Consider the following 27,554-nt stretch of genomic DNA (forward strand, 5'->3'; position numbering starts at 1 on the left):
GACAGACCACCCTTTTTAAAGGGCTGGACAAAGAACTCTGCCTATTTAGCGGAGCAAAACAAGACTAAGAGGGGATGTGATTTCAGAAAAACTTCTCAAGTAAATAACCATGTCCCCCTTAAACTAAAGGGCAGCTGCTTAACCATAGCACAGCACTGATACACAAAAAACATTATAAACCAGAGCACATAGATTTTGAAAGCTTCTATCCAACAGAACTGGAGTTCTGGAAATTTTCAAACTCCTGGTATCTGGAAAGGGGAAAAAGAGCTTACCTGGTTTTGAAATTAAGCTTGACCTGCTTACAGATCTTTGGTTTACTATATGATGCTTCAAGACTGTCCATAGTATTGAAGGAAGTAATAAAGACATGGAAGTAAATGGACATACGATTAGCTGAAGTCAAAGACTGCTCACATGTAATGTTTTCTCTAATACCAGAAATCAGTTATGTAAGTGTAGTCAGCCTATACACATTTAAATAAAATGTCTGATACCGTGTCATACATTAAAATATTTTAAACGGAAATACTACTTAGTAATATTTTAATTTTAAAAAATACTTCAATAATATTTAAAATAGAAATAAGACTTACAAGATACATAAAGAAATTGACCAAAGAGCAAAAACTACAACAGGTGCATTAACAGTGGAAATTATCATAAGAGAGAAGGGTTACTTGTATCATTCCTCCTGACACCCTTCAACAAATTGGCCAAGGAGGGACAATGTGCTCATGAAATTTCTGTGGATGACACCAGACTGAAAACTGTCACCAGTACGAAGAGGACTGGGTAATTATACAGGAGAGCTCATGGTTTTTGAGAGCTGGAATGCCAGAAAATGGAATTTAGTAGTACAACATGTGAAATTATGCATTTAGGGACCAGTAACCTTTTCTGTAAGCTGAGAACTCATCACGTGGAATCAGCATAGGAGGAATGAACAAAGCAGTGAGGTATGAAAATCCTCATCTAAGGATGCTGATGTTTATGTGAGCACAAGGAGAGGTCAGTAAGTTCTTGGAAGAAAACCTGAGAAATTCCACTTGGCTCAGGAAGCCTCTGAACTGAAAATAGAGAGGCTAGAGCAGCGCTGGGGGAAGTATCACCGCTGAAGAGGATACTGGATACAGGTGAATCTTTGGTCTGAAGCAGTACAGCTGAACAGATTTATGTCAAAAAATTACTGTTGTTGCTTAAAAAACTTTGCTTGGCTGAAGATGGTCGATTTTATCCAATTGCTCTGTAAAATACACACTCGATTCCATATCCACATTTCATTTCCTGCAGCAATTCCGGTCCATGATAAAGAATGCTATTAGCACAAGTTACAACAATGCACTGCACACAACTGTAATTTAATGGATCAGAAATTAAGTTTTGTAATTGCCTGACAAACAAGACACAAGAATGAACTTCCAAACAGAGCAGCTGGGACAAGGAATTCAAGCAGTTTTAGAATCATACTAGTAAGCTTCTGGAAAGGACAGAAAAACAAATAAATGTATTCCTACGAAGAAGAAAGAAGCTTGTGTTGATATATCTGTGCAAAGGATCTGTTTACATTCCATTTAGAGACTGTACAGCTATCCTATTTTAGAGTTCCATCGGCCTCCTATGTAACCAGAACTTTTATTCCTTTCTTTCAAGGCACTGGCCACAGTTAAAGGGTGGCTGCTCCAGTGCCTTCCTGCTACCTCTGGTTCACGAGTTGAGGGCTAAACTCACTGCCCAGTCCAACACTGTAAGGAATTCTCTGGCTCAGCCAAAAAGGGTTGACAGCCTTTTTTTCTCCTTTGTAGGGGAAAAAAAAAGGACATTTTAGGATCATCTGGAATTTTATCTAACAAACATCCTAGCACATGAGGTATTTATGATGCCTTCAGTCAATTCCTCCTTCATCTGGCCCAGTATAGTTTTGAAGTTTGATCTTAACTAAAAAACTCAAGTTTGTCAAAGGTTTTGGGGTACACTCTGCAAGTGTTTCAAAACTACGTATTTGTGACACAGCTGTCAGCACCTGTAGGTGACTGTACTCAATGACCTGGCTTAACCATGCCAGCCCAGCACTGATGAGTTAGATAGCATGAGTGTTTTCCAATCTTTTTCTGTTAGTTTCATTGCATTTGTCATGCATCCATTTCCAATGGAAAATTCAAAGACACCACAAGTGACACACAAGCCTATATCCAAGGTATACCTGAGTTGTACTGATTTGATTACATCTCTACTTTTTACATCAGTTTTTACATTTGTAAAAGCCTTATACATGCGATGCTTGGAAGAAGGTCTGTTAATTACCTGATTTGACTACAACAGGCTTTCATCTCACGGAATACAAGTGCCTTAAAGGAGGCACATCTCAACTTTTTAACCATTCTCTGAGCAAGATATGCTGCATGAAAAGACACGATGGTGGCCACAAAAGTTCATCTGTTCAGCCCCGTCTCTGGGAAGAAACCCCTAAAGCCTTTCGCTTGCAAAACTTCCCGGTGCCGCATCCACAGCCACGAGCCGTTTAAAATAAACATATAAAACCAAAACAAAACACAACGATCCACCTTCATCCATGACCGGCGCTCGGCAATGCAACGCTCCACCTGCCACAAACCGCACTTTGCATACCAGGAGGGCGGGGGACCCAGCACAAAAACAGCCAGCGAAGAACGGAGCCGCTGGGGGAGACCTGTTGCCCGCCGCCGGGAGAGCGCGGCGCGGCACAGCGCGGCGCGGCACGGCGCTGCACAGCCCGCATCCCGCCGGCCAACTTTCCCCCGCCACCGCACACCTCGTCGTCACTTTCCCTCACGTTGATCATTAATTAGGCGGCGGACGCGGCGGGCTGGGGAGGGGAGCCGGGGTGGGAAGGCCCGGCGCCCTCCGCTCCGCCTGAGGCGGCCCCGCGGGCGGGCAGGGGCCGGGGCCGGGCAGTACTCACTCGATGAAGTAGCTGGCGCCCTCCTCGGAGAAGCCCTCCTCCCATCCGCGGGGCAGGTCTGCAGGGGACGGGGAGGGAGAGAGAGAGAGAGAAAGCGGGGAGGAAGGGGTGAGAACTTCGCCCGCGCCCCTGAGACGCCTCACCGCCCGCGGGGGGGGGGGCGGGGGGGGTGAGGAGGGGGCGCGGCGCCACCGTTAGCGGTGCCCGGCGGGAGGGCGGCCCGGCCAGCACCCACCTGAGCGGATCATGTGGCCGGAGTTGACGGGCTCCCCGGTGCGCGGGTGCAGCCAAGTGGTGCTGCGGGTCAGGTCGCTGCGAGAGGGAAGCGGAAAACATGCACCTGTTAGCGACGGCGGGCGAGCGGGAGCGGGGCCACCCCCGCCCCCGCGCCCCTTCCCCCCGGCACCTCCTTACTCGATGAAGAAGACTCGCCCGTCCTTGCAGACGCCGTAGGACCAGTGCTCAGGTAGAGTGTCCCGCCCCACCGCCGCCGCCATGTTCGCCGTGCGCGCAGCCAGCCAGCCAGCCGGCCGGGGAGGGGGTGCGGGCGGGCGGGCGGCCGGCGCTCGGCGCCCAGCGCCCGGCCCTGCTCGGCAGCGCCACTGCGGCCGCCGGAGGCGCGGCGCCCCGGCGCGGGTGAGGGGCGACACCTCCCGCCCCTCGGGAGGCCGGCGCCTGCCCCGGGGAAGCGAGGGCGAAGCGAAGGCGGCAGCCTCGGGCGGCGCCGGCCGGCTTTGTCCCCGCGCCCGCCCGGCCCCGCGGGGGCTGCTGGCCCCGTCCCCTCACGCCCCGGCGGAGCAGCGGCCCCCCGCGGCCGCCTCCGCCTCACAGGGCGGCGGGGGGGGCTCTGGGGCGGTGGCGCGGGCGGGAACGGGAGCGGCCGCGGGGCGGGCTGGGGGCCGCGCCCCCCCTGAGGCGCTCGGCGCTGTGGCCGGGCCGCGCTCCGGCGCCGGGCTCGGACCCCCGGCCAGCCGGCAGCCCGGGGCAGCAGGGTGAGCACGGGGGTGCCGGCACCTGGCTCCCAGCCTGTCCCGGGGTGCAGCGTGAGGGGAGAAGGGCCGCGGGGACCTCGCACCTCGGGTGCGGGGGCGATCGCTGCAAGGTGAGAAGACAGTGGAGCGTCAGTCACAGTCAGTCCACAAAGCAGAGCTGCCACCAGTGTCGCAAGGGACCCGTGCCGGTGCCCATGTTCATCAATGACCTAGAAAGGAGGGAGCGGTAACAGGAGAGAGCCTGCTGGGTGGATTGCCGTTGCGCATCCCTCGCTCCCAGCCCAGAGCGGTGGCACAGGGATCTCTGCTGGTGCTGGTCTGCAGGAAGCTCCAGCAAAGGAGCGAAGGGCTGCGGGCCAGGCCATGGGCCCATGGGAGCACGGTTCGGGGACAGCAGGTGGGACAGGACAGGCCTGCGCTGGCCAGGCTGCTGCAGCACCCTGGCGCTTCTTCGTCTGGGCCTCAGCACCAGCCAGCAGAGCCAGGGGGGCTCCCAGGCGAGGAGCCCGGCCTGCACCTTGGCCGTGGTGGTAACCGCGGTGAGGGTGGTGAGGATGCCAAGGCAGGGTCAGGGAGGGGAGATCTGCACCCACTTCCTCCAGCGAGGGCAGCGGTGGTGGAGCCAAGCACGGCTCTGTGGGTTCTTTGCTGTTCTGATACTGGGGGGAGAGAAGGATCAAAAAGGCGGGAAGTGGGATGTTTGCGAGCTTGGGATAGAAGGATTGCGTTAAACAGGGGAAGACAAGTTGCAAAGAGGGGTGGGAAAGAGTAGGTAGGCTTGACTGGGACAGGTGAGTAAAGAAAACCAGAGGAGACTTGAGAGCATGGCGGTGAGGGAGAGGGAGAACCCACGCAGCAGGGAGGGTGCTGCAGTACAGGGGAAATATCACATGTATACTTTTTCTTCTTCTAAATAACCAAAAGACATCATCAGAAGAAAGGAGGAGGCATGAAACGTGTCAGCAATGGGAAGAGAAAGGACTGCTCTATTTCACAGGGAGTTTCAGACAACAAAGTGCAGGTATGGTGCATCAGGGTGGCATTGTGTGGGGCTCCCTTGTTGGCCATGTTGGAGAAGATGACAGTATACTAGACCACAAATGGTCATTGCTGTGGAACACATTACAGGCTAAATGTCGGGAAGTGGTTTGATTTCAGTTGCAGATGAGAAAGCATGGGGTTCCTCCCACGCGAAGTTCTCACCCCTCCCTCCCCCCGCTTTCTCTCTCTCTCTCCCTCCTCGTCCCCTGCAGACCTGCCCTGCAGATAGGAGGAAGGTTTCTCTGAGGAAGATTGGCAAAATCGAGAGTTTGGTGGGAGTTTTGTAAAGCCTAGAAGAGTCTTATACCTGCAGAAATATTCCTAACTTCTATAGACTAATTCCCTTGACATCACACCATCAAAGGTTCTTTCTCAGTACTGTCATCTTCCAACAATTCACAGATTTTTAGTTTATCCGTAATTAAAAAGCAGGAGAGAGCATCTTCTAGCCTTTATCCTGCCAGAATTTTGATTAAAATTTCTAAAACTTAAACTTGTGAGCTGCTTTTCTTTGAAATCCTAACAATTTTGAGTTATTCTGGTAATGTTGTGATTAGATGTGAGTTATCACAGAACCCACAATAAGGTCAGTTCTCATGCAGTTACAAAGTAAATCAAACACAAGTTGCTTAGTATCATTGCATGTTTAGATCTGTGCAGAAGAGATAAGACAAACCCTTGCTCTGGAGAGGTGAATTTACTGTGATGCTGTGAAGCACATCTTTCATGCTGTCAGCTGTATGAACTCATTGATGTTAGCTTGTAACTCCACCACACTTTAGCCACTAGACCACTGTGACAAGACAGTCTCCACTTACAGTGAATAGTAACTTAATTGAATAAACATTACTGTGTTGTGGATTTTGGGTCCTAAAAACATCTGTACTAGGTCAAACTAAAAGTCTGTTTAGCCTAGTATTTTGTCTCGGATATTGACAAGACCAGGTGCCAGGAAAGAGTGCAAGAGACAGTCATGCACCTACCCAGCTTCTTCCCTTCTTCCCTTAACTCTGGTGTCTACATCTACTGCTTGCCTTCAGAGGCTGTGTGCTCAGAGGCTCTTGAGCAAGACATTGTTTCCATTATGTAATTCCCAATGGATCTCTTCTGTGAACCCGTCCAGACTACAGCCCACATAACTTCTATCATCCAAAACAGCCAGTAGCAGAGTGCTCCTAATGCTCATCTTAACTGAACTGTGTATTAATAATCACCTCCTTTTGTTCGTTTTGAACCCTGCTCCTATTTCATTGATTCTCCTCAGTTCTTGCAATGAAGGAGAAGGTGGTCATCCTGCGCAACCTCCTGCAGGGTCAGCACTGAATTTAGGCCAGGTGGCTCAGGGCTTTCTCCTGGTAAGGATCTGAAAACCTCCAGGGACAGAAATGCCACAGCCTCTCTTAGCAACTCCTTGCCATGTTCTTGTGGTGAAAATACTTTCATTACTTCAAGTTGGAAGCTCCATTTCACTTGATCACCCTTGTCATGTGACCAATCTTGACTTAATGCCTCATGTGCCTGCAGCATTAGCACATTATCACGTACATCTATTAATTTTGGATAAATGCATTATTGAAAAAGCATGGTGTATTACAGTAACTTGCAGACTTCTCAAAGTAAGATCAAGATGAAAACTTTAAATTCATAAAGGTTTACAAGCTGACTTACATTTGCCTCATCAAGAGGTAGGTTTGTGATTTACAGCCCTGATGGAAGAATGCCTCCAGACATCATTCATTAGTAAGATTACCAGTATCTTCTGATACTTTTTTTTTTTCCCTGCATACAGCTGGTGCTTGAGCTCTGGTTCCAGTCCTCCCTGGCTGATCTCATCCACTTTTATTTTCTACTAGACGTCATTCATTGCTCTCTGAAGGCAGTATCTGGAAGAAGCCATCTGGGGTTAAGTTAGGAGTTTCAGGCCACAGTATCAGGCACTTGGCTACAGAAAGTGAAATATGCTATTCAACAAGATTAAGGGTCTAATAAAAGCTAGGAGATTTAAGGCTCCCTTTGTTGATAACTGGGTAATTCAAGGAGACGTGCTGAGGTCCCTGGATACTGCAAGTTTGAACCCACGTTTGGCAGCTGTGTATAAATGCATTGCTAGCATTACTTGCTCTGTCTGCATCCCCTGGGAGCACTTTTTTGGATGACTTCGTTAAGTTTCTTCTGCCTTGGGAGAACAGTGATATATTTTAAAGTATGCCAAAATCTGTATCTACACTTCGCTATTTCCAGAATAAAATCAAACAACTGAATATGAACATCCTTGCTACCTCATCCCTTTCTTTTCAGCCCTCACCCTTACAACCCAGCCTCACCCTGTCAGTGCCAACACCCAAATCTTCTCATTTCCTTTTTTTGTACTTTTATTGCACACACCACCATCCCTTGCCCCATTCTGGTCTGCATGTTTCCCTGCACATTTACATGTGTATACTATAACTTTTCAACAAAACATGGAGTAGGAATCTGGAAATAATAATGAAGATATTATATAAGAATTTCCAACAAAAATATTAAGGTACAATTTCCATCAGTCACAACTAGATTCAGTGTCTAGGAGGTTACAGAATCACAGCTGGATTTCAGGCTGCTGTGTACTCTAATGATCTATTCCCTGTTTTTCTGAGAATTGAATAAAATTGAATTTGATGGTCTTAAAGGTCAAAAGCTGCTGCTGTTTCAGGAAACTTAACTGCAGTGAGATACAATGCATAGAAAAACCTGCTAGTTACAACTTTTTCGTTGTGGCCTGTACATTTTTTAAAGGACAAGCACTGCCTACAAAAGGTGTGAGGCCAGGCAGGCAGAGTGTTTGAGGAGCAACGAACCTAAATTATTAAATCCTGGTTAAGAATGCTCATAAGCCATAATGCAAAATCTGTAATATGCCTTTTAGCACGATTTACCAGCTATGCTCAGAACAGCTGAGAATTAAAATCACAAAAGGTTTTACGGTGAGACAGATTAATTCATGAGACAATTTGGGATCAGTTTGCCCAATTCTTTTTCTGATTACATTCAAACATAGGTTGTGCAACCGAACAGTTCTTCAAGATTGTGCAGTGAGATTCCCATGTAGCAAGTGCTTAAGAGATGAGAAATCAAAACACTGATTCTTACAAGTAGAAGAATATGTTAATCGGACAATAGGGGAAATATGAAAGAGATCTTGGAGAAATTAGGCAAATTCACATTCCAGGAAAAATTCAGATGCCATTTCTCCAAAACTGCAACACTTCTTCAGACAATGGAGGAACTTCACCAAGGACTAGACATGCTGTATTTGTTCAAATTAGGGAAAACAACTTTCACTGTTGAACTTCCAGGGAAAAAGCCATCTCAAGAGAACACTATTAATGATTCCAAAAATAGCACAGTAAGAATAATAAATTCCTTTGTCCCTGGGTAGCTCAAGGAGACATGCTGTGGTCCCCAAACTTGCTGCAAGTTTGAACCCACAAAAATGGTAGACTTCAGACATTTAGTAGGACACTTCTGGGTAGCTTCTCTTCAAAAGGAATTTTAAAGAAAAGAAGATAATGTATGTAATTGATTACCTAATGCCAGTATCTCAGTGCAGAACAAAAATAGTGACATCAACAGGATTCTTCAGTAACCTGAAAAACAAAAAATGGCCATGCGCAGCTAGAGCCTATGTCATGCTGTACAATAAAGGAACACTACAAAGAAATAGAGCAAACATGCAGAAGGATTTTGATTTGTGGGGTTTTTTTTAACTTTGAGGTCCAAAAATTGTTTACAACAAGAAGAGGACAAATTTAAAATATTCAAGGAAAAGAAAGAACAAATATGACCTTACTGGCTGGGCAAAGCAAAGAAGATAACAAAAAGATCTTGTTGTATTCTTTCAAAATGAAAATACAGTTTATAGTTTTTAATACATACCAATCAATTTTATGCCATGTTCATCCATTTCAGGGTGAAAAGAAATCAGCCTGATTTATGCGAAGATAAATTTGAACATAGATACTACACAGAAATTTTCCAAAAGGTAAGTAGTGGTAAAAGAGACTTAAGTAGGAATGTCGTGGTATTCCCTTCACCAATTTCTAAAGGTTGGCCCAGACAAAACTTCTGTCAGGGAGATTCTAAGTGTACTTATTTTGTCTCAGAGCAGGAGCTATGAACAGATGATCTCTCACAGTCCCCTTCAGCCTACATTTCTATGGAAACAGAAGCTATTTCAAAATGTTGAGATTTTTGGAAATAGGTGGACGTCAAAAATTGTCATCACCTGATACCTACTAAAAGGCACTATTATCAAATGGCTGTCTAGCTCACAGAAAGAGTATGTCGCAACCATTTGAATGTAAAGATGTCTGTTACGTACAGGAGGAGGAAGGACAATCCTTGCTGTAGTTAAGAAAGATAAGCAATTTGCACAATGGTGCTGCTGATGACATGACTAAATATAGAGCACATGCTCGTTCCTGATCTGGAATGTTTTCAGTTGAACCACACAGTCCTCAGAAATCAGGAGAGCTAGACACAAAGAACGGTGGCAGGAGTCAGAAGATACGTACAAAAGTTAGGCAACCCATCTGCAAGACCGGACCCATTTCCAGCCTAAGTACTTTCCAGGACAGTATTAATACATACTGCTTGCAATGCCAAATAAACCTGGAATAGAACAGGAAAGGTATTGTCACAAGAGATTGTGGTTTATCTTTTAATTAATAAGCACTGACATGAAATGAAACGTATCTTGCATTTTGTGCACAGGGCTATTTATGCTGTGGGGAAAGTAATGGCAAAGTTTAGACGAAATAAGATTTCTAAAGCCTATTTCTCTTGCAATAGATTGAGACGTTTCCCTAAATTTCCATGGATCTAGTGTCAGGCAACAGAATTCTATGAGTACAGAGATAAATATAGCTCATAAAGTAAGAAGGATTAAATAATGGTAAATCTATTGTTGAGGGAATTCCAAATACGGAAAAAGGAATTATTCATTTTCCTGGCCACTGGAAAGAATATAAACAAGTTCAAATTGTATCCACAGTTCCTTTGAGGAAGATATGGAGCATGGCAGACATTGTACAAGAATAGTTTTCAGGCTAAATGTATCACTATGCAGTATGATCTGACTGATGAGTGCACACACGGATCAGCTGAGACTGTTAACACTGCTGAGCAAGACAGATGGGAAAATGACATTGAGAAGGCAACGCTCGTGCTGCATAACAAATCCAGACTTCTCCTTCCAAAACATGCTGAACTCTTCTAGGAGTAAGAAAAATGGTAATTATCTTTAGTTAAAAGCTTTTCTTTTCCAAACTACTGTCAATATTTAAAAATGTGTTTATGCTGAAAGTACCTTTTGTGTAAGCCGGAAGATATCTTCAAAACAATTTTATTTTCCTTATAAATCTCCTTCTTTTTTAAAGATACCCTACTGATTTACCTTTTAGATGCTAATATCTGAATATATGCAATTACCTCTCTCACCTGAATATCCTATTGCCCTACAGATTTATATTTCAGGAATCAAGTCAAGCTTGTCCCCGAAATGCACAAAAATGCATGCAAAAGCAAAAATGTATGAATACATTTCCTAATGACTACATCAATTTACAATTTTCTGTCACACAAGCTTTTATGATTACTATATTTAACACAGTCCTATCGCTGCTTCTCTTTTTCTCTTTCGCATTTCACAAAGTCCCAATGATTTACTTACCTAACACCTAGAATCCTTATCCTAAGACATATTTGGTAATCAGTAATTAAACTAAATAACAAATAGTTATAATTTTATCATTACACATTTCATCATTCTAAACATTCTAAACACAAGAGTTAAATGGCTGCATGGCGTTCAAGTTATTTGTAGAAGGGAGAAATACAAAAAAACCAATTATGTGCCAGAATTACTTACAGGATCATTTCCAGAAATTTAACTAAGATTTTTATAATGAACAGCTGAAGTTCTTTATCCTACTTTTTTGGCCAAGGACGCTGTAGGCCTGGTATCACCGAGAAACCCTCATTGTTTCTTCAATTCTTCAACATTTATGTACCTGTGACTATCAACATTTGGTTTGTTTTAAGGCAGACACTTGAAGTCAGTCCCATGTTTATGAACACAAACGGGCTCGCTGTCACCCCATAGCCATGGGCACCTGAATATGAAGAGGAGATGCTTTTTTAAGAAACGGGACAAATGGCAAGATTGACATCTCTGACCTTTAAAATTTTTAAAATTTTAAAAGCGTTAAATTTTTAAATCAAACTGTTGAATTCTCTGAGGTTTCCTCACAGATTATGCACTTTACTCCTTTCCCCAACATGAGATGTCTCACTTCTGTATTCCCATCAAAGCTTTTTTCCCCAGTGTTGAGTGCACTGTCCTGTGTAATAGCCCATGACTGGTATTACCCTTTTCCAGCACCTCTGGCAACTGCCATTACTGTATTTGCCTTTTTTTTTGCAACTACATACTGCACTCAGGGCAAACAGAATGTCACATATTCCCAATAATCTTCACGTAGTCATTTTTTCTAAAGAAATTAAAGACCCCTGAGTTCGCTATCCAGGCTCCTCCTGAAGTTTGTACCTTGTTGGCTTTGCAAAGCCCAAAACTTCACCCTGGAGTCCCCTTAATAACAATCCCCACACAAAAAGCCAGCCAAGATTAAATTTTAGCATCTTCTGCCCTGTCTTTTCAGAGATGTGATTTTCTCAGCAGGCTTATAACTCACCGAGGTTTCAGCCCTCTTCCTAAATAAGCTTGTGCCAGGCAGAGCAACCTCTTTGCACTGTGGTCTCCCAGTTCTTCTTTCAAAGACTCCTATGCAGAAGAGGCAAAGATTTTGGTTATCTGCTTGTCTCCAGAAGGAGATAACTGAGGGTTAACCAGGCTCCTCGATTTTTTTGGTAACATGAAGTGTACATACCTCAGAGTAGGTTTTCAGTATCCTACTTCTTTCCTGTTTCTTCCTGCTTTCTGCTACAACCCTAGCAAGTGTGCCTTCTTTCCAGTCCTCCACATCTGTTTTTGCCTCTTCCTATGCTGGACTCAGGTCCTTCCATGGTTTTCCAATCTCCTGCTATACATCTGCATCCCCTCCGCTACTGGTTTTGATGCTTTGCAACAGCAATCAGTCAGTTTCTAAAGACAACGTGATAAAGCATCTGTATGTGAGCATGACATGGCCAGTAGCTATAGTAACAGAAAAGCATACTTTAAACAAAAAAGAAAAAAAATATCTAAGCAATATCATTAATCTTTCCCACTCATCCCCAAATATTGCAGGCTTCCATAAATATCCTCCTGCATATCCTCACCTAATTGAATCTCCCCCTAGCCCAAAACAGGGTGACACAGAAATAAAACTTTCTTTGCCTGGTTTAAGGAGGAAAATAAATAAATAATCACATACAACAAAAGTAGAAAGAAAAGATCATTGCTCTCCCAGAAAAAGAAAAAATAAATCTGTAAGTTACAAATTCAGGATAAGTGAAATTGTCACTATACCAGTTCTGCCTTAACTTCTGATATGAGTTCAGCCATAGGATCCTTGCGGGCTGTGAAATTAATGTTCCCTTTTTATTGTCTTGTTCTCTTAGTAATCTTCCCTTCCTGCAGTAAACCATCAGCATGACCAGTGCCTCTCAGTGTGCAAGTCAGTTCAATCTCAGATATAATGGGGCTGAATAGTTACTCCTATTCCTCAAAAAGATGGATGGGATGCAGATGTGTGGCTGTTACTTTGGTGTTACAAATTGGCCTTCGGGCAGCACTGCCCAAAGGCTTCTCACAGGTCTGAGGCTAGCATTGCTGCCTGGCTGCACCATCCTCCACCCGCAATCCCCAAATCCCGGGCAGGCAGGTGGATTCCCAGGGATGGGAGCCAGCCCTGGGAAGGAAGATTACAGCTGAGCCTCCCTGCCTGCTGGGCACACACACCAGGCTCCTGTAATGCAGCTCCCGCCTCAGGCTGCTCTGTGGGAACTGCTGGGGTGCGCATCCCGAGGGAGTCCTAGGAGCAGTTTGGGAGGTTAGCAAAGGTTTGAGAGAGGACATTTTCCCCAGCACGGTGCTGTGCTGTCTAAAGACATCTGTTCAGATCCCAAAGTAGCAAGGCCACGTGCTGATGCTGGCAACCCAGCTCACAATTGCACAAACCTGGAGAGCAATTTCTAATAATAGCATAAGTAACTTACAGATACAAAAAGAAGAACCTTCTGCAAGTTCTTGAGACAAGCTCTTGAATCTGACTGGACTGAATCAAGGTATTAAAGAAAAGATGCTTTTTTTAACCCTCATCTGTTCTTCATTCCTCTAGAGCCTGTGTAGGTGGACTTCCACAGAAAATACCACAATAAGACTCGGTGCCTCAGCTTACTTTACCACTAAAAAGGTGAGCAGCAGGGTGCAAAACATTGTTCAGTAAATTAATGCACTTATACATGTGTCACACCTTTTCATTCCTGCTTTTTAATATATGCATGTTGAAATGGATAAGCGATACAGACACGATTCTTACAAAAAAGATGTCTAGTGAGTTTCATTATTTAATATAAATTAAAGGAAATGAAACCTTCATTTACTGCAGTATTACCTTTCAAAAAATTATATTCTTATTTGAGACTTCCTTTCTTGAGGGAGTAGGGCTATTCCATGTATCTTTTAAATAGATTTGTTACTACTCACAATAAAGCCCACCTGAAATAGATTTCCTTTTAATCAGTGAAGTAAGTAACCCTGCAATTAAGGAAAGAGAATTATGTATTTCAGCAAGTTATAGCCTGATATTTATCAGACTGGAATATTATACCTGATTCAGTTTTATACATTGACATCTCTCCATTGTTATTGATTAATGGTTAAAACTCTCTAAGGCTGTTAAAAACACTGTTGTAAATAAGTTTTATTATTTAGATACCTAATGGATTCAGTCTTTACAAATGATGAATTATATCCCACTTCCTAATTACAGAGCCCTCTGAAACCTAATTTAAATAGTAGCTAAGTAGATTAAATACAAAAAAGGAACAAAAGCAAGGCAGTTTGAAAATGATAAATCTATGGCTTTTTCTCAGCCCTCTATAGTTTTTCCACAGACTGTTTTGTAAAGTATCATCTTTCTCAATACCTTATTAGATCACTGTAATCTGGATTTAAATATTGATTCATTCAGTTTCAATGTGAATCATAATGTGAAAATTTAATAAAAAACAACTCTAATTGTTCTTCAGAGACTTACCGATAATTACTCCCATATCATCTCAATCAAGGAGATGCCTTTCACATTCTGTTTTTCAAGCATATCCTTTCTATGTTTCTTTTGGGCACTGCATATTTCTCAAATCAGTATTTCATTCACTGAGATGTTGATGACTGCCTTAACAACATATCACATAGGGGTTACACTTGATAAAATTGGAACTGTATCCTGTCAACAATAATTATGTGGGTGTTTTGCTCATTTCCTGCTATAGCTGTCCCATGGCAACAGTGCAAAAGCAGTATACTCATTTTTTAAATACATAAATGACTCCTTAAATGACACATTTCTGGCTCAGGTTTGGCAAAAGCATGGTGAAAACAAAGACTTTTTTGAGAAATTATCACAACTACTTCCATTATATGCAAACCTGGAGGGAATGTGCTAATTCCCTAGTGGAGGATGCAGCTTTGCTGTAGTAGTAGCAGTGGTGGCCTGAGGCATTTCCAGAGATTGATAATGAGCTAGCATTTTCACTTCTGGCCATTCTCTCCACTTTCTGGTGAGTTTCCCAAGAAATGTCTCAATCAAAGGTCATTATTCCAATTAACCCTGCTTTTAGGGTTGTTGCTGCTAAAGCAAATCAGATAAAATCACATGAAAAAATCCACTTTTTGTCATGTTCGTCCTTCTGGAGTGCTGAAAAAACAGCTGATGGTATTGATGTATTGTCATATACACTCTGGAACAGAATTAGTTCGGTACATGGGAAATCAGCTTTGCAATTTTCAATGGTAGTTGTTTTGAGAAAATTTACTTTTCTAAGATTGTTTCTTATAAATAAATCAAGATGAAGATAAATAGGTATTGTACATACAGTTCATAAAGCACTTACAAGATGAGTTAGGATATTGCAGGCTTTTACCCTTGGTTCTGTGAACATCTAAGTTCCAATGTAATAAGACCTGCAAGTGCACCTACAAGTCCAGCCATTCGAATATTAGCTTCACTGAGAAAATTACCAAAATGATACTATTATGGCTATTTTTTTTATTAATATGAGCACCCTGACTAAACTTGTTTCATTTAAGCTGATGCTAATGTAATGAGAAACATCTGGAGATTAACAAAGTGGATGAGATTCAGGCTGGATTTTTAGAAGAAACTGTTTAATAATCCACCATATGTCCCTGGAAGCATCCTTTCTTTTGTTTTTAACATTCCAGAGGGATTTTAAGAACAAAATGTAGTACTAGCCAAGTGTAATATATATAGATATATGTAAGATACGCATATTTAAGATGTGACTATAATAGAATTCAGTGCACAACTGTTCTGCTCTAGGGGAAAGAAACACAACTCAAAGTAGGGCAACATATAATGACAAGCGATATATTGGTATATTGACAGAGCCCAATGTGCCTGGAATATCAGGAGTGAATCGTGAACCTTACTTTAGCCACTTCTCAATTGTCTTTTGTATCATCACATGGATATAAAGGAAACCGTGAGTGTTTGCTATCAGCATCTGATTAACCACTGAATTCTAACCATAGTTTTGGAACAAAGAACAATTTTATTTGATGCCAGCCATTGTGCGTAGCAGTGAAACAGCACAGTTTCCATTAGAGGAGGGTGAATTTTAATTCCGATAAGATCTGGGGATGAAATGTTAACTTAAGCTAAATGAATATTCATATAGGAAAGTGAAAATAGGTGTCAAGGACTTGCTGCACTTAAGTCCTTGGTTACATGAAAACTGTACACCATTCGACAAAACAACACTGTTTCTAATGATTACTTTCCCCATATAATTTATTCATCTATTCCAGAGCAGTGTTTCGGGGCTTAATGAGTATTTGTAAAGCTCTGGCTGAAATGCACACTCTAAATGCAAAACATTATGCCATTTACAATGAATGAAGTAGTGTAGATTACTGGTTCAAAAAAGCCACTAAAGCTCATCAACATGTGCATTTGAAGGGTGTATTACTTCACCAGTTAGGAAAGCCCCCTGTTAATGTCCTATCCAGTTGAAAGGCTAAGTGTGCTTCCTTCCCTCTGAATCCACTCTGAAGTGCAGAGAGAAAGGAAAAGTTGTGTAACTTTGTCTCTTCTCTTATTTTCACCCCATTTCACCCTTATTTTCCCCATATGGGGCGATCCTGTGTGACATCTCAAAGAACATCTCAGAGAACAAATAAATAAGACTAAGTAGTAATAGCACTCCCTTTGGAAACAGCTTTTTTTCACTTCTGAAAAATGAAAGCTCTCTTACTGACATGGTCCTTATCCCTGTGTCCTATATCCTTATGACACCTTATGGACAAGATCTCTGTGTTCTGTGATTTCAAGCACTTTTATCATTATCACTAACATCAAGGAGAGGGTGCTGGAATGCCAGGAGTGTTGAGCTCTTTCAGCCCATCTTTACCACACTAGCACCCTGTTGAAGTCACCTGTTGTTCCCTGCATGGCCATGTTTCTCCTTGGAAGATTACTTTTCTGAAATACAGATTTCTAAAATGACACACAACGGACTTCTATAAGCAGAAGCAGCAAACAAGATGATCTCATGTTGCCATGTGCTCTCTGCTTGGTGATGTGATTCTCTTGCCCGTTGTTGCAAGACCACTGCATCTGTTAAAGACACTGTATGCTTCTTTAACTAGTTAAATGTCTATCCGGGGGAAAAAAAAAAAGATTTCCAAAATGGTAATTTGCTTAAACTCTGATTTTTTTTCATCCTTTGCACTGTGATAGTTGCATTATCACTAATGATAAAAACTGATGCAACATTAGTGATGGTGAAAATTCCACTAATTCTAGAGAAAATCCAAGACGTTATAAGACCAGGTTTTAGTATGAAAAGAGGAATGTCAGGCACACTAAAGACTGTGGAATTAAGTAGTCCTGCTTCCCGTGTTAACTAACTGTTGCCCGCCTTATTTCTAGATCTTGCTGCCTACAATAAATGAGAAGTCAGGAAAGGCAAAACCTTGGCTTTTAACATCTTACACCTTTCTGCCCCTTAGTTGATCTCTCCCACACCTGTAAATGGTGGCTGTTTCTACAGTGGCTCTTCCTTTCCTCATACGTGGCCTCCACTGCATCTTTGGACAAGGGAGAGGGTGCAGTTTATATTACATGCATCAATGCCAATGTAGCAAAAAAAATAAAGCTGTCAATGGTTCATGGCAGCCTCATGGGCAGAGAGGGATACAAATTATTGTTACATTCTTGTTATTGAAAAGCCAAGTCATTTTTCCTCATTAGCTAGGTATAGTAACTAGTTTGGCTAAAATATAATCTAATAACCAGGGGTCAGTGTGGAGCCTGCATTCTGTGAGGAAGGAAAAGTAAGAAATAGCAAAAAACTTGCCCAGGAGAACCATGACAGGAGTTTCAGATTATACCAGTTTCCTTAGCAGTACTGTATATGCAGATAATATTTATAGAAACTAGCATCTATCAGAAAGAGGCATTAAGTTAATTAAAATGTGTTGTAGCCTAAGATTACATTTTATTAATTCCTGTTTGCAAAAAGGTCATGTCTAATGATTTCCTCTTGGAGTTACTGGTTTTTGCAATTGGACCATTTAAGGTTTGGATTCTTGTTCTGCTTGTGAAGTTATTCAGGTTCTTGCAAACACAAGTGCCAATTCCCTGACCTTTCAGTGTTCTTTTTAAGTTTTTGCCCCAGTGGGATTCTCTTTTTCCTCAAGGGAAAACAGCTGTGCATACAACATCAGGAATTGTAATTGATTTTGCATCAGTCCAGAATAAAAGCCATGCATCCAGAGAACCAATATACTCCAGCATTCCAAATACCCAGGATAAATTACTGTAACAGCCCAATACGGTTCTCAGCTGTATCGTTGCTGCTTTACCACAGCTGTGACAAACACACAATTTCTTGTGAATACTTAATGTTCAATTACACTGCAAATGCATATTAAAGCATGTGTGACATTTTACAGAAAATCATGAATTCAAAGTATTCTAGACAAATGAGTTGTGAATTAAAAAATAACTACCACCTTCACTTTAATTCCTTGGGGATTGGGAATTTGCATTAAAATCTCATCTTTTAAAATATTTTGGAAGCCTGCAGAAACTCTGTGGAGAACATCAGAGTGGTGAGATGGATAGGCAGAGACACAAAGATGTGACCGATCTATCTGTTTAAATGCAAGGCAACGGTTTGTCGGGAACCTGTTCAGAATACATGTGTTTAGTATTACTAGTTGCAGTAGCATGTAACACACAGCACGTTCCACCCTTCCAAGTAATATTAATAAGTCTCAAACCCTTCTAAGTAATATTAATTAACCACATTACTGACCTGAGTTCACAGAGCGATCAAACCACAGGGAGTTAACCAATTCAACACTAGTCAGTGCTGGAGGGGGGGAAATAATAAAAGCCCGAGTTTCCCTGAAGTTCTTTTTCTTTTCATCCTGACTTCAACAAGTCGATGTGTAGTTTATCTCATCTGCTGTACAGACAGCACGATTAGTCTTTCTAGAGTTAGGAGAACCAAAATTACGTCCAGTCCTGGAGAACGCTATAGTGCATGCTTAACTTTACATAGATTCAGCCTTTGAAGTCAACGAGGACGTTCACCCAGGTAACACAAGGTGTGCACACACGTGCCAATAGCATCAGGGGCTCACAGTCTGAATTGTCTCCCAGTATAGGAAAGGACTCAGTGACTTATTTCTGTTCTCCCACAAGAAAATCAGTGCCATGCGTCTTTCAAAACATTGGTCATGGCTGGCAGAGGTATCAAGTGCATGGGGGAGGAATTTTGGAACTTCACACCTATTTTGCATGCCTTAAAAATTACTCCGTTAAATTCCTCGTTATTTTGGGCACGCCTAGCACCTCTGGTGATTGAAGGCTTTTTCTGGTACCAGCATGTGCTGTGGGTTCTGTATCCAGGGTTCATTCTTGTGGGTGACTTTAAAGATGCAGTTTCCTCAAATTGAGACACAAGCTTAGCTGTCCCTAGCGCTCAATGTGATATATGTTGGCACAACAAGTGCAAATACCTGTAATCATGTCTCACAAGGGGTGCCTCATATTCTAGAGCAAAGGGCAGGTACATAGTGAAAAGCGAGGAAAGTGCTTTCAGACAAGAAGGGGGGGGGGGCAGGATGGCAAATGCAGCTCCTCCCTAAAAGGAGGAGGATTCAGGCAGATTTTCAAAATTCTTTGAATTTTTCTAGTTTTACATGTCCTGAATTTGTTCTACAATTTGAAAGTTCTCTTGTTTTCACATTTGCCTAAGCAGGAACACCACTCCTAGCACCTGCTTTTGAGCTGTTGCAGGAGAGTCTCTCAGTGAAAGTAGCTGTCATCTAAATGGCAGCAAATCAATGTCAGAAAACTCTTGTTGATCAGCTTCCTGCTTTCCCATTCCCTGAAGCGATGAGCTTTGAAAGGCTTCTTCAAGGAACAAGAAAATTCAGGTGCATACCAAAGGCCAGTCAATGTTTTCTAGAAAATTTTAAGCTTAAGTATCTACCAAATCTTTGTTCACATAAAGAAATATCAATGTAACTAAATCTGTACAGCAGCTCACTTGGTGAAGTGGTATCCTCCTCCTGTGGGAGCATGTCAAATTATTTAAGACAGTCTAAAAAAACAGATGTATTGTTTTTACCAAGAGCAGAGGCACACGACCAAGGAGGATCTGGTTATGACTGCAACACAATCTACAGCTGAGGCAAGCCAAGGGCACAGTTGCAACTTGTTACCCTTCCCATTTGGTCAGCGTGCCCATGCCAGCAGCATAGCAACGGGGAAAAGATCTGAGGGCTAAGAAGCATCTCTACTTTACCTGCAAGTGACAAAACCTGCTGTTCTTTCCCCAGGCCCCTTGTGTGGCATTTCTCAGTCCTTGCAGGTGACCTGAGGCACTCAAATATTTCTCTTTCCACCTGCCAGTGACCTAAATTCTCTCCTGCCTTATCCCCTTAGCTGACCTGAAGTAAATCCTGCCTTCAGACTTGATCTATACTTTGAAGAAGCCTCCAAAAACAATACAGTTGCAAAATGGTACAATTGTTACCTGCAGATAAGGCTCGGTCCATTCTACAAAGCTTTGATGACACAGCATGTCAGCTAAAGAATGTGAAAAAAATTCTGCATCTTTTCCTATATGTCTACATCGGTAATATTACAGAACACTTTGTTGGCTGACTTTATGGCTTTCAGGAACCCAGCAGGGAAATAAACCCAGCAGAAGAACATCCCTCTGTCACATGGTGTGTCTTCAGTATGGCCCTCTTCTATCCTGGCTGCACCAGCGCAAACTAATAATACCCACAAATGTGAGATATGCTGGTTTTATAACAGCATTCCAGTGGGAGTAATTGTAACTGGTTTTAAGTCAGAACTTGGCAGGTTTAGGAAAGAGACTGAATGCTTTGTACCTGTGATAGCAGTAGGCTGGATGCAATGATCCAAGAGGTCCTAGATTTCAAAGTAAAAAAGAAAATGAAAGCACGAAAGTCCTGCAGAAAAAGAGCTGAACCTCAGAAAGAACAACAGCAGAAAGAGGTTAGTTATACATTAGCCAACACACGTGCTCCTACGCGGCTGCCGTGGCTGGATTGCTGAAGCTCCCGGAGAGAAGTGCATGATCCAGCAGAGCCAGGGCGGTCACTGCCACATAATGGCTCCTTTGCCACGGAGAATAAGAACATATTACAGAGCAAGAAAGACAAAATGGAAAAGATTTAAAAAGCAACCCTTGTCCTTCCCCACTCCATTTCCAAGATACATAGCAACCTTGGAAAAAGAGAGAGAAGGAAGATAATCTTTTCAGGATTAGCAATTCCTAGCAGCAGGGAGACTGAGCAGGCTATTGCTTGTGGTACTACAGTAACCAGACACCTTAACTGTAACCAAGGTGCCACTGACAATGTGCCATGAAAACGTGCTGAGATCATTCCTATTTGGAAGAGTATATGCCTTTAAAAAGACAAGCTAGACAAAAAGCAAGAAAAGAGACGGAAAGTAACTTACCTAAAATGTGAGTTACCATTCAGAAGCAAATGCAGCCTCCTGGGTGTATGTAAGGCCAATGCCCTGGCTGACTCTTTTGACTGACTTCCCTTCCTTCTACCTCCAGTTCTTCAAACCAAAACCCATTTGGTGGAAGTCCACTTCACCCAGGTTTTGGTGGCTCTCGGGACCCAGGGGTAGACACAGAACAGTGCAGAACCTGTGAGCCAAGGAGCAATATGCAGATTGTGCAGCAGAGGGTATAACATGAACCCAACCTTTGTAGGAAACGGGATCTGGCAGATTCCCAGGGAAGAGCTGCACAATATTTGCTGAGCTCTAACTGTATTCCACAGCCCTGGAGGTGGAAGAGGGAAGAGAATAGTGCATTCATTCTGAGAAGCAATGGTTTCCCACATCCTAAAAACCTGCTTGGAGACTTGGGAAATTCTGCAAGGTGGGGAGAAGTTACCCACTGTGAACAAGTAATATTTCTGCTGTTTCCACTGAAAAGGGAACTCACCTCCTTGCTGCCTTTCTGCAACTTGCCCTGTCATTTCTGCCAAAATTTCAAATCTCAAGTTGAAAAGAATTAGGTGCAACTTTCATAGCTGCACTACGGCCACCTACAATTGCTAGTGTCTCTGAAGTGGGATAACACTGTTCCTATGTGGGTAGGAGAGAAATTCAGCTATAAAAGAATGGTTACACTGTGGATTATTTGTGAAGTTTGTTTGGGCTTTACTAAAATTGCTTTGTAAAACACTTTGATTTGCATTTGGTGGCATTTTTCATCTAACAGTTTCATTGACATAAATATTTAGCATACCCCTGCCAAAAAAAATGACAAAAAATTAACATGCAAAGCAAACAGCAAAGGACCAATTCAAATCCTCTTGGAATTTCCCTAAGAATCAAAAGCCACTTGGAGTAAACATTTGCCAGCTCAACAATTTGAAACGTCCTATACACATCTCTCTAATAGCCTCTGCAATAACTGACAGAGCATAATACATAGGAAAGATGCCAGCACATCACAAATATGAGGCTGTTGAGGGGATTAAGCATAATCCTGTCCCACCAATGAATAAAGAAAGTAAGAAATGGAACTGTGTTGTGTTGAATAGCACTGAGGCAAAGATACACTTACGACAAGCTTTTGGGGTTTTTTTTGCACAACAGAGCTTCACTGAGAAGGTCATGCATGAATTCTGAAAAAAATGGCATTATTACTGAGGAATGCCAGGCAAAGCAGGAAATAATCTTTAATTAATTTGTGAGGAACTTTCGTTTGGCAGACAGAGTCTGCCAAATAAAGAGAGAACAGTAGCTTTCTTATTAAGCTGATAAAATCGACCAAAAGTGAAGAAATCCCATAGTTCAGAAGCATTAGAACAATGGATTTTTACTAGGAGACGTAATAGAAATCCACAGGGAATCCTGGCAACACTCGTTGGGTGTTTTGTCCTAAAATCAAAGGTATTTGTGACAGAAATGTAAAGAAAGAATCTTAACATTTTCTGCTCTTCTAGACGTTGACTCAGTATTTGATCTCAGACACTATAAAGTGCAAGTAGATTCAAACTTTTTCATTAATTCTAACAGTTCCAAGTACCATGCTTTGTTTTTTCTTATCGGTATTACTGCCTTTGTAATTCTATTTCCAATTGCCACCTCCATCTCCCACCAGCTTGCACAAGTATTAAGAGATATTTTTGTCATTTGTAAAATGCAGGAAGAACTGGAGATAATAGGCACTTCATAAATGTAATGTGTTATTTTAGTGAAACTGGGACAAATCGCTCATTTCAAACATAATTGGCTACAATGGAAAAACTGGAGCATCTGTGGAAAACTGGGACATGGTACATGTGAGGTGCTAATATTTATCGTAATGTGGCAGATTTGTCTCTGTTCATAGGAGCTCACCCCTAAATTTAGGAGTGCGAGCAAAAGAGTGTTAAAAGAATTTCATCTTTATTTGAAAATGTTTCCTGGGAACAGGAAGCAATTCAGCAAATCGATGTGTTTATTTTTCACATCCACAAGCCAAAATTTAAATCTTGCTTAAGCCTGAAGGGAAACAAGTTGGGCAATTTCAGCATAATCCCTGCAGAAATGTATTCTCTTCACATGAACACCGCTCAGCACAGTAGCAGCTCTGTGCAGGAGAAGCCTCACGCTGAAACATAAGCGCTGCTACAGTTTATGTTAAGAAGGAGAGTCTTTATTGGCAACCTTTATAATAATATCCTAAATAAATTCATAAATAATCTTAGCATATTGACATCCTGTAAAGGAAATGTGGAAAACTTGCCTAGGAGCTGCCCACATTAATCTTCATTCTATCCTGTACTGGCGTTTTTCCCAGTTTCCTATGCCCAGAGTTCACAATATCTGTTTTTAAAGGAACACACTGATCCTTATAGAGCAGAGCCCAGAATGCCTGACTTTCTACTAGTTCTAATTTTTACACCCTCTTTCCCTATAACAAGTAGGTTTTGAAGTGCAGCTTCTAACGAGCCAATGGAAAATGGACTTTATGTGAAAAAACTTGGCGTGCAGATCAGATGACTAAAGAATGTGGATTTATTGCACCACCGGGCCTTATGGAAACAGAATAATATAAAGTAGCGGTGTGCAGTGAAGCTAAAGCTTACGGTGCAGTCTCACTAATGTACATCACCACTAGCCAACAGCTTTTTATCGTGGGCATTAACTACCCAGGAGCTAGTGTCCTAGTCAAAGGCACAGGTCTGTTCTCAGCCACAGTCTGCAGACTCCTTGCCATGACCAAGCAGTAGTTTTGCCTTGTGAAGCAGATTTGATGCAGACAAGAGACTCCTCTGACTGAGAAAGGCAGAGGTGAGATCAGCGCCAGGCAGCTGATGGCTGCTGTGCAGACATACTCGTAAAAAAAGTTGCTGGAAAAATAAAATACTGCGTGCTGTGAGACAAGGAGGTTCAAGGCTTTCGGTGCAACAAACCACTTCGCTCATCCAGGAAACGGCCACAGCAAAACACTTCTAGTGTGCATGCAGATCTACTGGTGATACAGAGCTCCTGTTGTCATCAGAAAAACATCCTCCCTCTCAGTGAAACAAGCTGTCTAGGCAACAGCGCAAGTTGCCGGTGTACCTGTTTCACATGTGGACCTTTACCATCACTTTAGGAGCCCATCAAAGTTCATCCCTCTGCAGAACTCAACGTGAACATGCCACTAGAGCTCATTATATAGGTCTGACTCGTCTGTGTCTACAAGCGGCCAAAGAGTGCTGGCACCTGGGCCTGGGAGAAGACTGCTCTGGGGTATCTGTCCTGATGGTGCCCAGTACGAAGTCCCCAGCTCTCCTTCTGCTATAGTCTTCCACCTGTGCAGTGCTGAGTCTTCTACCTTTCAAAGCTTAGTGCATCACATTTAAAAAGACATTAGCAGGACTGGAACATGGCTGGCTCCTCCAGCAAACACTGCAGAAGGCAGGCAGGCAGACTGCATCTCCTTGAAAGCCCTGGCGAAGGGGGCAGGGCTTGCTGAGGTGTCCTGTTCAGAAGATGTCATCATCATGTTCTCTAACTGCAGAGACTGTGTCGCCACGTCAGAGGAAGAGGTCATACAAAGTCTGGGTTTGGTGAATGTATGTAAAACTAGAGGGACAATCAATGGTATGTCTGAGTAAGCCTACCTGTGACTACCCCAAAATGTCTCTCCCAGATCTTTCTTAATGTAGATATCATCTTGATATCGTAATATTCTACATTATCAAGGCCACCTAAGCCCTTTTGTCCACCCACAGCAAATATTTTGTCCTTTACAAACACCAGCCCATGATTCTTCCTTGCTTCAATCATAGGACGCAGCTCAGTCCACATTTCTACTTAATGGTGATGGTGTGAATTCATTTGGGGTCACCAGGCACCTTCTGAGATGAATACATCGTTTCCATACTAATCAGTTCCAAGGTTAGCAAAGGATACTGCCTGCTGTTCTTGCTTATCCAAGCCAATCTACTGAAATTAAGCCAGTTTACCTGCTGGCCTACATGAGATGCATTCAGTATATTCTGTAACGATCCATGATGCTAGCCCCTGGGAAACTCTTACACAGCGGGAGAAAAAACTAGTATTTTCTAAAGCTTTTCTAAGCAAAGTTCCCCTGTTGCAAGGCGGTTACCCTATAGCTCTTGTAGTATACGGCATTCACATTATATACTGCGCTGATGGAGACACAACACTAGCAGGTTTTCTAGGTCAAGTTTTGTACACCTTCAGCACAGCTACCGTGGTTTTAGTCTGGTAAATTTGAAAGAAGAGTTTATCCCTCACTGATACTGTGAGGATGTGAGAACAACGCGCGATGACCACATAAATTAAATACAATGCATCTTTTATGTACTGGAGATCAAGAATATCTTTGTTTCTAACATTGTGAAGTTTTCCCTGTGATGCGTGAACATAATTCCCACTGATATCTGTGATGTGATCCGTGCCCCAATTCCCATTATCCTGGCACGCCGCGCTCAGTGGCAGGGGACACAGAAGACAAAGACAACAATAAAAGAGACATTATTAAGGCAGGTAAAACTTCCCACAAGAGTAAGTCTTAAAATATGTATGTTAGATGAATGGAAACAGAACCCATTTGCCTGAGGTTGCCTTTATTACTCGACTAAAAAGACATCTAGGAAAAAAAGATATTTCCACTGCCTTGGCAAGACACACAGCCTGCATCTGCTCCCTGAGCACACTCCTTCACAGCTTTCCTTCGCTGTTATACAAACACCGTGCTCTGGTCTAGCCAAAGTTTCACCCCCTACAGCTGATCCAATTTGCAGTTCGGCTGTAGCAGTTGTGCACAGGGGAGTAAAGATACCACAGCCAGGCTGCTCCTACCATCTCTCCTGCTCCTCCTCCCACCTGCCTGGGCTTGCATGAAGGACAAGCTGCTAGAGGAGATTGGGGCCCCGTGGTGGAGAACTTCATGTCAAGGGCATTTGCTGGCAAAGCCCAATGCCCCCAGTGTCATCATGAAATGAAGGTGTCACAGCCCGGTGCACGTCACTGTATTTTGGGCATTGCTTTGAGATGGGATATACAATGCAGTAGTACCAACCCTGCATATTCAAACTTGGGTCAGTCCCTACAAGCAACAATAATAATTTAAGAAATCTTTTGATTAAAAATATAAATACCTGGGATTCTTTGTTTTCTGGGCGTTCTGTTTTCCAGGCCCTGGGTTCATGCTCTCGGGTCTCTAGCCACCCTGGTGAGAACTGGAAGCATTTCATTTTCAGACAAAATCTGGCAGCCTGGCCTGATCACATGACTCAGTGCCACTAAGAAAGAAGAGGGGCGAGGGGGGAGAAGGGTATGAAATACATAATAAAGCATGAAAACTAGCAATATCCAGTGCAGGACTACATTCCACAAAGTTAACAGCCAAAATTACTCTCTAAGAACTACTCTAACACAGCAGAAAGCAAAGTTTAACAAAACCCCTCAGGTTTCTGTTTTACTTGCAGACAAAAATGGCAGATTCTGGCAGGGAGAAAGGCCAGGCAGGGACCTTTGCTTTACCTGTCACTTGTCATTTTTCAGAACATCTTTGTTACTGCAGCACTGAAATTTTGCAGCAGTGAAATTCCAGTGTATGGGAACCGGGACCAAGGGTAAAGAGAAGCACGTATCGAAGGAAGCTCGTGAAAGAGCTGCCAAACACACGCAAAGTAGCTCCAGAGTTTATTTTGCTCTACTCTCATCCCAACCATGCAGTAAATATACAAAACACAGGAAAGATATCTTATGATTGAACGCTGGCCTGGGGACATCTGAGTTCAGTTCCCAAATATTTCATGAACTTTCAGACTCAGTTGTCATCTTACAAATATACAAAGGAAAATAATGTTTCCTTTCTTGCACTCTTGTTCTGCCCTTTTTCTTCATATTGTGAATCTGTCTCTTAATTTATATGAACTACTTTGCAAAAGGAAGCTCTGATCTCAGCAGGGGCCCGTTGCTGCTGCGATACCAAATAATAACTGGTGAGAAATCTGAACCAAAGCCCACCTCAGACCTTTGCAAAAGTTCAGCTCTGGACCTGCCTTTAGGAGCAAGAACGTTTCTGCTGCAAATGGACGGCTCCCTCGGAGCCAGCTGCGCGCAGACATCCCACAGTTCCTATTCGAGCAACCTCTAGCTTTTTGACTAAAATACTTAAACAAATCTAAAAATACAGTAAGGAATAAATCACTGCCTGAAATTCTGCCTTCCCTCCCCTTGAATCCTAAGCCTTTTATTCTGAAATGGACAAATGGCAAAAGCAACAACGAAAGGGTGATTATTAATCTTTGATCCTGAGTCACTTTCTCT

At 42.7% G+C, this 27,554-nt stretch overlaps 1 protein-coding gene and 1 long non-coding RNA gene across 8 annotated transcripts in view; both read right to left on the minus strand.

Moving 5' to 3' along the window:
• PLEKHA7 (pleckstrin homology domain containing A7) overlaps window positions 1-3,565 on the minus strand; it is a 160,370-nt gene extending 156,805 nt beyond the window's left edge. For 4 of the 5 annotated variants that reach the window (XM_055721575.1, XM_055721573.1, XM_055721574.1 and 1 more), the window contains exons 1-3: window positions 3,356-3,565; window positions 3,177-3,253; window positions 2,942-2,999 (exon numbers count right to left, since the gene is read on the minus strand). In XM_055721575.1, the coding sequence (XP_055577550.1) occupies window positions 2,942-2,999; window positions 3,177-3,253; window positions 3,356-3,438 (218 nt within the window). In that variant the 5' untranslated portion in view covers window positions 3,439-3,565. Of the gene's footprint in view, window positions 1-2,564; window positions 2,587-2,941; window positions 3,000-3,176; window positions 3,254-3,355 lie in introns of those variants that run through there. The other variant, XM_027810534.2, reaches the window with a different exon arrangement.
• A 3,201-nt stretch (window positions 3,566-6,766) lies between these two features.
• LOC114016818 (uncharacterized) lies at window positions 6,767-26,511 on the minus strand. Of its 3 annotated transcripts, none has more exons than XR_008734076.1 (5): window positions 18,520-23,693; window positions 11,901-12,115; window positions 11,706-11,794; window positions 9,528-11,126; window positions 6,767-8,600 (listed from the first exon to the last, which is right to left on the minus strand). It is a non-coding gene; the product is annotated as an uncharacterized LOC114016818 (long non-coding RNA). The 3 variants fall into 3 exon arrangements; XR_003561521.2 differs by lacking the exon at window positions 6,767-8,600 and adding an exon at window positions 26,378-26,511 and having other exon boundaries at window positions 10,245-11,126; window positions 18,520-21,408; XR_008734075.1 differs by lacking the exon at window positions 6,767-8,600 and having other exon boundaries at window positions 10,245-11,126; window positions 21,210-23,693.
• Window positions 26,512-27,554: the final 1,043 nt, after the last annotated feature.

This window comes from Falco cherrug, chromosome 10 (assembly GCF_023634085.1).
Source record: "Falco cherrug isolate bFalChe1 chromosome 10, bFalChe1.pri, whole genome shotgun sequence".
NCBI lineage: Eukaryota > Metazoa > Chordata > Aves > Falconiformes > Falconidae > Falco > Falco cherrug.